This window comes from Nicotiana tabacum, chromosome 9 (genome assembly GCF_000715075.1).
Source record: "Nicotiana tabacum cultivar K326 chromosome 9, ASM71507v2, whole genome shotgun sequence".
NCBI classification, from domain to species: Eukaryota; Viridiplantae; Streptophyta; class Magnoliopsida; order Solanales; family Solanaceae; genus Nicotiana; species Nicotiana tabacum.
In genome coordinates, this window is record NC_134088.1 from 114,269,961 (window position 1) to 114,279,641 (window position 9,681).

General features: G+C 35.3%; 1 protein-coding gene across 3 annotated transcripts; it reads right to left on the reverse strand.

The window, feature by feature from the left end:
* Positions 1-4,103: 4,103 nt before the first annotated feature.
* LOC107787778 (putative respiratory burst oxidase homolog protein H) lies at positions 4,104-9,284 on the reverse strand. Of its 3 annotated transcripts, XM_075222076.1 has the most exons (15): positions 9,156-9,284; positions 8,198-8,377; positions 7,952-8,114; positions 7,641-7,689; positions 7,451-7,564; positions 6,568-7,374; positions 6,231-6,323; positions 6,014-6,129; positions 5,828-5,930; positions 5,475-5,566; positions 5,247-5,394; positions 5,034-5,165; positions 4,806-4,934; positions 4,640-4,718; positions 4,104-4,556 (listed from the first exon to the last, which is right to left on the reverse strand). In XM_075222076.1, the coding sequence occupies exons 2-15, from the start codon at positions 8,358-8,360 to the stop codon at positions 4,447-4,449; spliced, it is 2,298 nt and encodes a 765-aa protein (XP_075078177.1). In that variant the 5' UTR covers positions 8,361-8,377; positions 9,156-9,284; the 3' UTR covers positions 4,104-4,446. The 3 variants fall into 3 exon arrangements, with proteins under 3 accessions (XP_075078177.1, XP_016464870.1, XP_016464871.1); XM_016609384.2 differs by lacking the exon at positions 9,156-9,284 and having other exon boundaries at positions 8,198-8,538; XM_016609385.2 differs by lacking the exon at positions 9,156-9,284 and having other exon boundaries at positions 7,451-7,557; positions 8,198-8,536.
* Positions 9,285-9,681: the final 397 nt, after the last annotated feature.

The following is a 9,681-nucleotide window of genomic DNA, read 5'->3' on the forward strand; positions in this document are numbered from 1 at the left end:
GCACAACAAATTCTAGGTATGAAAATAGTTCGAGAGCGAACAAGCAGAAAGTTGTGGCTGTCTCAGGAGAAGTACATTGAATGTATACTAGAACACTTCAACATGAAGAATGCTAAGCCAGTCAGCACACCTCTTGCTACTCATCTAAAGTTGAGCAAGAAGATGTGCCCTACAACAGTGGAGGAGAAAGGGAATATGGCTAGAGTTCCTTATTCTTTAGCAGACGGAAGCTTGATGTATGCAATGGTATGCACCAGACCTGATATTGCTCATACAGTTGGAGTTATTAGCAGATTCCTTGAAAAATCTGGAAAAGAACACTAGGAAGCAGTCAAGTGGATACTCAAGTACCCGAGAGGTACCATGGGAGATTGTTTGAGCTTTGGAGGATCTGATCCAATCTTGAAGGGCTATACAGATATTGATATGGCAGGTGACATTGATAACAGAAGATCCACTACTGGATATTTGTTCATATTTTCAGGGGGGGGCTATATCATGGCAGTCGAAGTTACAGAAGTGTGTCGCACTCTCTACAACTAAAGCGGAGTATATTGCTGCCACTGAAGCTGGTAAGGAGATGATATGGTTGAAACGGTTCCTTCAAGAGCTTGGATTGCATCAGAAGGAGTATGTCGTTTATTGTGACAGTCAAAGTGCAATAGACCTTAGCAAGAACTCCATATATCATGCAAGGACCAAACACATCGACGTGAGATATCATTGGATTAGAGAAATGGTAGAGAATGAATGTCTAAAAGTCTTGAAGATTTCTACAAGTGATAATACCACAGATATGCTGACCAAGGTGGTATCAAGAGACAAGTTCGAGCTATGCAAAGAACTTGTCGGCATACACTCAAACTAGAAGACATTGTTACCTCCTCTAGATAAATGAGACTGGAGGGGGAGATTGATGGGGTCCATATCATTCAATAGCCAAAGTAATAGGCATGTGCCTAAGGAAAATTTCTTTGGTTTGGTAGCCAACTTTGTTGAATTTCTTTGGTTTGGTAGCCAAATTTGTTGAATTGTCAACATTGAAGAAAAAGAAGAAAAAATATGTGCAAATTGTCAAATATAGTAGGCTTTGGAGAGTGAGACTTTGGCTATAAAAGGAGAGCTTCAACTCTGATTTCTACACACCAACAAAGAGAGAAAGAAAGAGTGAGGTTTCACAAATAAGATATAAGAAAATAGTCTGTGAGAAAAATAGAGAGTGAGCGATATTGTAGTGAAGTGAGAAAATTAAAAGAGGGTTATCTTTTGAGTCTTGTCTCGGGGCCATGGTTTTTTTCTTTATTCAAAAGGGTTTTTCACGTAAAAATCTTGGTATCGTAGTCACTTTTTTATTCTTGTTAATTACCATATCTCGGTACTACGTTATTATTCCGCTTTTATAACTGTGAATATTATTTCTGTAGGGGATTTATTCCCATCAATTCTTTTTCTCTTGGAGTCACTAATAATTCCGGTGGCAAGTGAGAATATAGTAAAAATATAAAGGGGAGGTGTTTATTTGGTGAAAATAATAGCAGCAACAAAATAAGATTCATGTTTAGGGAGTGTACCAAGTGATTCAGAGCACAATGTATGTGAAGAGAAATATTTAAAAAATTGAATAATTGATACGTCTTAAAAAATATTAACAGAGCATGAGTTAAAGTGACGATTAACAATAAGAAGTGTTATGCTTTCAGAGGACGAAAACTAGAAAAAGAACAATCAGAACAGGACTACGAAGTAGTATTTTTATAGTTGTTGATCGTGGATAAGACACTCAGAAGAAAAAAGATAATAGGAAGATAGTTAGCTGCAAGATGACCTGGCAAAAGACAATTTTACACGAAAAATGAAATGTGTCACATAATCATTACAACCAAAGAAAGAAAGAATAAGGCAAGTTCCACATACATTAGAGTAAACTTTTCAATAGTACACTCTTACTATAGGAATATTATTTTTATACTATGTTTAGCCCTCTTACGTACATAAGGCTACATCTCAGACAAAGGGTGGCAAGTGGGTCGGTCCAGGATCGGGACCGGGACCGGCCCGGGATCGCGGGCCAAACGTGCCAGGACCTTCTGGGCCGGTTCGACAATTGGGACCGCTGGTACCGGGACCGGACCGGTCTCTGGCTGGCCAAACGGTCCCAACAGTCAAATTTCAAAAAAAAATCTAAAATTTAAAATCTAGCCGTTGGGGGCTGTCATAAAATAGTCATTTACCCCCCTCCCCCAACTTTGTTTTAACTCCAAACTTTTTATAATTATACCTTTTCCTTATTTTCAACTATAAATACCCCCTCATTCTTTCATTTTTCTTATAAAATCATCAATCTATCACAATCTCTTTCTAATTTTCTTCTATAATTGCTACTATTGCTTACTTTATTGTTATAATTTGTGAAGTTGGTGAATTGAAGTCTTCAAGTCTTCAACGATAATCAATTTTCAACAAGTTGTTCGTCAATTCGGTAAACTCGTTCCAACTCTTAAGTTTTAATATTATAGTTTTGTTTGTTTGTTTTATTTTCTATTACTTGATTAATTAAGATGGCTTCCTTAAACAACCTTTTTGGTAAAAATAAGAGAAAATCCAAGAGTGGCGAATCTAGTGCTCAATTTGTTCCTCCTCTACTGCCCCAGGCTCCCCGAACCAAACCTCATATCCGTCCTACACCTGCTATTCTTGATAGCGATAATAGTTTATAATGGTCCTCAATTTTGGTATGAAACTGTTTATAATGGTTTAGCACTTGAAGATGAAGAGTTGTCTCAACTTCCGGAAGTAATAGCCTCAATTATAATAAATGCTCAAACTATTTTTAATGCTTATCAAGTTGCATTAAATCATGCTAGACCAAATGTTCCAACTCCGTCTTCTTCTGATTCTCAATCATCTAAAATAACTGCGGGAGTAAGAGCACTTAGTGCTTGGGTGGGGTTTAGGGGTTCTCAAGGTTCTAGTAGTAGTGATTTTTCACAGCTAAATGAGCTTGAAGTTTATTTGTCGCAAGGAATTGAGGAAGTGAATCTCGACGACTCCTTTAATCTTTTGGTATGGTGGAAGGACAAAGAAAAATACTTTCCGGTTCTTTCAAGGATGGCCCGAGATATTTTAAATATTCAAGCTTCAGCAGTAGCATCAGGGAGCGCTTTCAGTCAATCAAGACTTCAACTCGATGATTATAGGGCGTCTATGGGGGAGAGCTTGGAAAAATCAGTACTTTTTAGATAATGGATCCGTTCGGAAAGAAGAAATTTTGGACTTGCTGAATCACAACCAGAGGAAGGCAAAGCTTACGAAGAAATGCTAGCCGAACTTGCGAAAGATGCTGCTTCGCCCGGAAGCGGCGATGACCAAGCTACTTTTCCGCCACCACCAACGGAAATTACTTCGGACCTTGATGGATTTATAAAGTTTGTAAGAGATACCATGTAACTTGTATGAACAAAAATTAGTATGTATTATGTAACTTGTATTTTGGCACATCTTGATAAGTTTCTTTTTCTTCTCAATGGTGGTATTAGCACCTTGTTGTACTCATTTCATAGGGGGAAGGAAGACTAAGAAAGATATTGCCATTTTTTTAATGCTATAATAAAATTACAAGGCATTGCTTTGAATATCTCTTTACTATATTTTTGTCTTTATACTTCAAATTTGAATTAAAAAATTTAGGTCACAATTCTATAATAAAATTTACAATGCATTGTCTTAGATATTTTTTTAAACATCTTTTTGTCTCTAATTTCTATTTAATTTTTAAAAAAAAATCGTTGGGCCCACTTAGCCCGGGACCGTTTGACCTGTTTAATTTGGGACCGGGACCGTTTGGACCGACCCACTTGGCCCGTTTAGGCCCGGAACCGGCCCACATGCCAGCCTTATCTCAGACAAACCTGATTCAGAGAAAGTGTTGGATAGACAACAATATTTCAGAAAAAGTAGGAGCGGAATCTTAGTAGTTGAATTGGTTGGTTACTTAATTTTCACCTTGTTGACAAGGGTTCGATTCCCCACCTTGTAATCCCCTTCCCCATTTTCCCTTCCCTTATTCCCAACGTAATAAATAATAAACAAATCAAAGAAAGAAAAAAACAGAAGAAGTAGGCTTCTGAGATAACTGAAATGACATACTAGGTCTGAAACAGGAAAAATCAACCAAAGGGCAGAATGAGATAGGTTTATCCACAAGACGAGCACGGACTTCTGCAGAAAGACTTGTGCTACTGAAAGATTAGTGAACATGGTCTATACTATCACCTGATTCTTGAATTGAGAGATACATAATGACTTGATAGTGAATGTAGATATTAGCAGCAAATCAAAGTCCATTTCTAAATTTCCCTATACTTATACAGCTAACAATATATTACAATTTAAACTGAAAATACATTGATATTGTAGTGAAATCTCAAGATGGGAAAGTACTATATTCTAGAAGTTCTCTTTATGGAAGTTGAAGCGAGTGGATGAATTTAAGCTAAATTCTTGACACAGCTTTCTGAGTGGTTTGGTAAGTGTTGGACTTCCACAGTAGAACACACCTGCAATGTTACCATAATGTTCAGTAGACATAGCTACTAAGAATTTTATACACAAAGTAGATTCATGATGTCTTTAAACGTACCAATGCGAGATGATGGATGGGCTGCCGCCAATTGAGAGAACACCTTTTTCCAATTTGGTCTAGCGAAATGTGTTCTTATCTGTCAAACATCAAGTGTTGAAACAATTTTAGTAAAAAGTTGAAACTACTATATTTGAGTACTGGAAATTGGAAATAAACAGAATACCCGGCTTTCTGAGACAACATCAACTCCATTTTTAGCATGTTGCAGTGACTGCACCATAGCGATAAGTGCTGATCTAGCGTCTCCTTCTTCATAAACACTAGTCAAGTAGTTGTGCATTTCTATCACTTCCTGGAGAATTTCAAAATACCATGAACATGAAAAATGTATCAGTCCAACTTTGTACTAATTGAGGAAACTTATTGAGAACTCAGGATTCAAAAAACCAACATTTTTGTCATGTTCAGCAATGTCATCCATTACACCCTTAAACCAGTCGAATGATCCTTGTTCTCGTGTCACCCAGTAGAAATATGCTCTTTGAGGACCTTTCTTGCTAGATAATTCATCATCCTTCTGACTCTGCAGTTATTAGATTAAGTTATATTTTCTTGTGTCTCTGGTTATTTTAACAAAAATACTGCTATATGCACGAACTCTTACATGTCCCGATTCTTGGTTTAGTATGTCTTTTATAATGCTGATAAAGGGTGTTGCTCCAATTCCTAAGCCAACTAGCAGAAGGATATCATATTTCTTATAGTTCTGAGCTGGTGCACCGTAAGGCCCTTTGATAATGATACGTGGAAACCTGCCTCGAAAGATAAGATATAAGTTCTAATGCTAATACATGAAGAAGGAAAAGTGTAGACAATAGACATTGTAGCATACTCGGTTTGAGATTGTTCGGCATCATGTGGATTATATGCTTTAGTTTCCATTCTAATAAGATTTTTCGTCCTTGATTGTGTCGCTTGACAAGCCTGCAAATACGAGCTTTAGAATCCCAAAAGCAAAGCACAAGAAGAGTAAAAAGTCTAAATTCCTTATTCATTTCTGCTAATTGTTAAACTTGATTTTACAATTGAGGGTCAAACCAGCAATCATATGGCTAAATCTATGTTTTCCAAATTTGATATGGCATTTGTTCATATCTTTCTTTATTCAGTCAAGTCTTGTACACCTCACAAAATGAAGAGTAAAAGTTATTTTTAGAAATGCGACGTAGTAACATAGTACAATACCTTTTGAAATCTGGTTCTAAGCTCTGTAGTCCAGTCTCCTAATGTACGTATATGGACACTTAAATAGTTGTCGTCTGGTGCAGAAGTGATAGAGAATGGATGCCTGTAAGAGTTAAATAGAAATTTCTTAGCACAAGGATATTGGCAATATTGAATCTGTTTGATGATAATTTGTTCTTCAATTACCATTCGAAGTTTGATATATCTGGACATTTAACAAACAAGTACATCCCGCTCTTGTACTTGAATCCTTGAGGTTTACTCATATACATTGCTAGTACATTTCCTGTATACATAACAGCCTGCATTTTTGTTTTCGGGCATATAAATGAATGCTGAATTTAGCATATCTGCAATTACCAAGAGTTTTTCATAAATTGATGTAAACTTCTTGAAACTAAACCTTTTGGATGTTCACATGGTAGCGGTTCTCATTGACGATTAGAACTCTTTCTGTAGCATATAGAAGTACTGGGACTGCAAGATACATCCATGTCTGCATATCAGAGGTATTCTTGATTGTTCAATCACAAGCATCGCGATAGAAATTTCTTTAACTAACTTGAAAAAACAGTGTTTCTAGCTGTCAAGAGTAAAGAGGTTATATTCATGTTATATTATTTGGACACAATACGATATATGTGCATGTTTCGTGGTCATCAAATAACACTACTACAAGTTCTTCTTTCAATACCAAGTTAACAAGTGTGATGAGGCTATGAAAATGCAAGTGGACATACCGTCTTTTTATACCATTCTTTGGTGAGGAATATGAAGTAGCCATGTAGGATCAAGAGCACGTATACGAGTACCAACAGATGATGTGCATACCAGAACGCGTTAAATCCTGCTAAATGATGAAATGACCATGGCAATTTGATGACATTCCTTCGGAATGAATGTGTTGCCAATGTGAAGGAGAAAAGCATGAGAAGGGTCATTAGTATCCCCGTTACGCCTGGAATAGATGCTACCAGATCCATGTAAGTCGGTTGGTGGTAGTCAAAATTGCTTCCAAGAACCGTCATAAATTTGCTTTTCGGGCAGGATACTAATTTCACAAAGTTGCAACTTGTGTGAAATAAAACATGAATAAAAGTCCCTAGAGTAATTCCCAAGGAAATCATTTTATGGAAATTGATGTTATCATCAAAGGGTATAATAGAACCAAGGAAAGTTTCTCTAAGTTGAGTAAGAGTTCTTCTGCATACTGGTAAGAGAATGAGAGCCATATTGAACTTGAGAGTTTCCCCTGCAGCTTTAGCTATACAAACACAATAACCCATAATCTTGAAAGCTGCTCTCCCCTTAAATTGTTGAACTTTCCATATGAATAATATCAGGTTAATAGACAACCACAACGTTACGACCCAAATTCTTTTCCAGTTATCGTGTATCTTCTCTAAGGTTTTCGTCAAGAATTTGCTCACTGGAGTTCTATATTGTCTAGGGATCATGGTTTTTGCTAGTGTTTGTGATCTTTTCATGTTCTTTTTTCCATCTTCTGATCCTACCATTCCTCTTAGTAGAGATTCAAGTTGCCATATCTGTTACAAACTTGAAGATTTTAAAAAATAAAGAAGACTTGGATAAAAAGATGGCCATCTTTGAGTGGAATATTACCTCAATATATCCTAAATGATCAGGATCAAACTCTTCCATAATTAAAGCTGCATATGTTGGTGCATGTTGCTTGAAGTTTGTCAATTTGTTGGCTGCAGCACTCATCACTAGAACCTTTCAAACAAAAATATCAAGTACATTGACTCACAAAAGAAGAAATAACAAATTCACAAGGTATGTTTTTCCTCACCTCTTTGACCTCTTCTTCTGATAGTTTTCCATCACCATTCTTGTCACACCTACAAGACAAATGGAGCTTTTGAACAATGAGTTCACCTGAACCAGTATTTTTGACACGGAACATAAATACATACATGAAAAAAACACTAAAATTCAACAAATATTAAATTGAGAACTCATAATTTCAAAAGTACGACGAGTTCAGTCCTAAAACATTAAAAGCTAAAACCATCGATTTTAAATTCTGAATTCATATGTGCTTCAAAATGGTCATGTTTAGTTCCTCCACACAAGAAAAATAAAAAAAGCACAAATTCTTACATATCAAAGAAAATATGAAGCCTTGTATCAGGGCATTTAGTTGAAATATCTTCCCAAAATTCTCTAAGTTCTTCAATTGTTATCCCATTTTCTGCATTGATCTTTTTTCGTCTTGCCAATGTATCAAACAACTCCTCAGCAAATTCCTTGCTTTCTCCCATACCTTTCATGCAAAAACCAAACAAAATTATGTCACATTCACCAAAATATTTACTAACATGAATATCAATTGGTCAAAAAAAATACCTATACATGCTCCAAATTTGTCTCTAAAAAGAATCTCATTAACAGCATTTTGATGAAATCTTTTCTCTACACTTTTCCAAGCATCTGCTTCTTTGCCTGTTTTAGTATCAAGAAAATGCAGGCTCTTGAACCCTCTTGCTGTCGCTGATTCTATTCTCACCATTTTTTTCCTTCCAAATGCTGCATTTTCTAAAAGGTCTTCAGCCATTATATAATATATAGATCAATATTTTTTTTCAAGAATGTGTTATAACTTTTATCCTATATATCTAGGTAATATTTATGATCCTATTAAGGAAGATCTGCATATATTTTGTTGCAGAGTTTTATAAGAATTGAATGAGAGGTTTGGAAAGAAGAAGACATGAATTTATACAGGTGGCATAAGAGGGTTAAAGAGGTAAAGTTCGTTAAATTAGTTGTCTTAACTCTTAAATGTAAACTTCTTTTCTCCTTATCTTTTTCTTTCCTAATCATAACCTCCGCACCAACCAACCCCCCCAAATTAAACTGCAGCCTAAACCGTGGTCGGTCTAAGCGTCTTTATTTGTTTAATCGAATAGCGTTTAGTGTATTTAAAATGACAGAAGTTATAATATTTTCTTAAAGAATAATTTTTTATTTTTGAATGATGAGTGAAAAACTATTTTTAGAAAAAATTATACTCCTAAAGATTGTTACAAGTAGCAACTAGAAAGTATTTTGATTGAACTTTTACATACTAAAGATTAATAATAATTATAAGTGTAGCTAAGCAAACAATATGGCGTTAAAAGTTGATTATTGTAGAGAAAATGGCTTTCGTTTATGAGTTATGAAAGTGATTTTCTTCCTTTTGGTAGAAAAATTTATGGTAATTGACCTCACAAAAGTTTTGAAACCCTTGATCACTGAATTATATTTTTGGACTTTGTAAAGGAGATCTAAAATATAAATAAATAGAGACACCGAACTTTACCTTATATGTACACCGTAATTTTCCGGCAAGGTTTCAGATGAACCCCTTCTGCTCCCTTAATCTTCCCTTTGTTGGCCAAATGCCAAAAATGATCATACCAGACATACTTTTATTCTTCTTTTATTCCTCCCCTCGTGAAAATAGTATCACAGGTAGTAATATGAAAGTTAACCTATCTAATTTTCAGTATAGATTTATACAATATTTTTAATATACAAACTTAGTACATAAAAATATTTGAAAAGGACAAAAATAAAAAAAATTGTTTAACTACCCAACTATCATATGCTGCATTCTTTTACAGACAGACAAGTCTTTATTTTGTTTATGTAGTTTGAGGTCATTTTCAAATTATTCTTTAATTCATTTGCTGAATCATGTAGGTTATTACAGCTAATTTATTCCCCCATAATGTGAATACAACTTTAGTAATCTGATTTTAGCCACATTTTAAGTGGCAAATCATATGATTAGATTCGTTCAATCTGAAGTTTGATCACTCTCCTTTTTTCTTGTCCTTTTTCCT

What these genes read in the sequence shown, in the direction of transcription:
- LOC107787778 (XM_016609384.2), bottom strand. Translation starts at nt 8,405, where the DNA reads ATGGCTGAAGACCTTTTAGAAAATGCAGCATTTGGAAGGAAAAAAATG. An exon ending in CAGAAGAAGAGGTCAAAGAG is followed by an intron (nt 7,565 to 7,640) that starts GTGAGGAAAAAC and finishes TTTGTTTGAAAG; the next exon opens with GTTCTAGTGATGAGTGCTGC. An exon ending in TTGCTGAACATGACAAAAAT is followed by an intron (nt 4,935 to 5,033) that starts GTTGGTTTTTTG and finishes GAAATTCTCCAG; the next exon opens with GAAGTGATAGAAATGCACAA.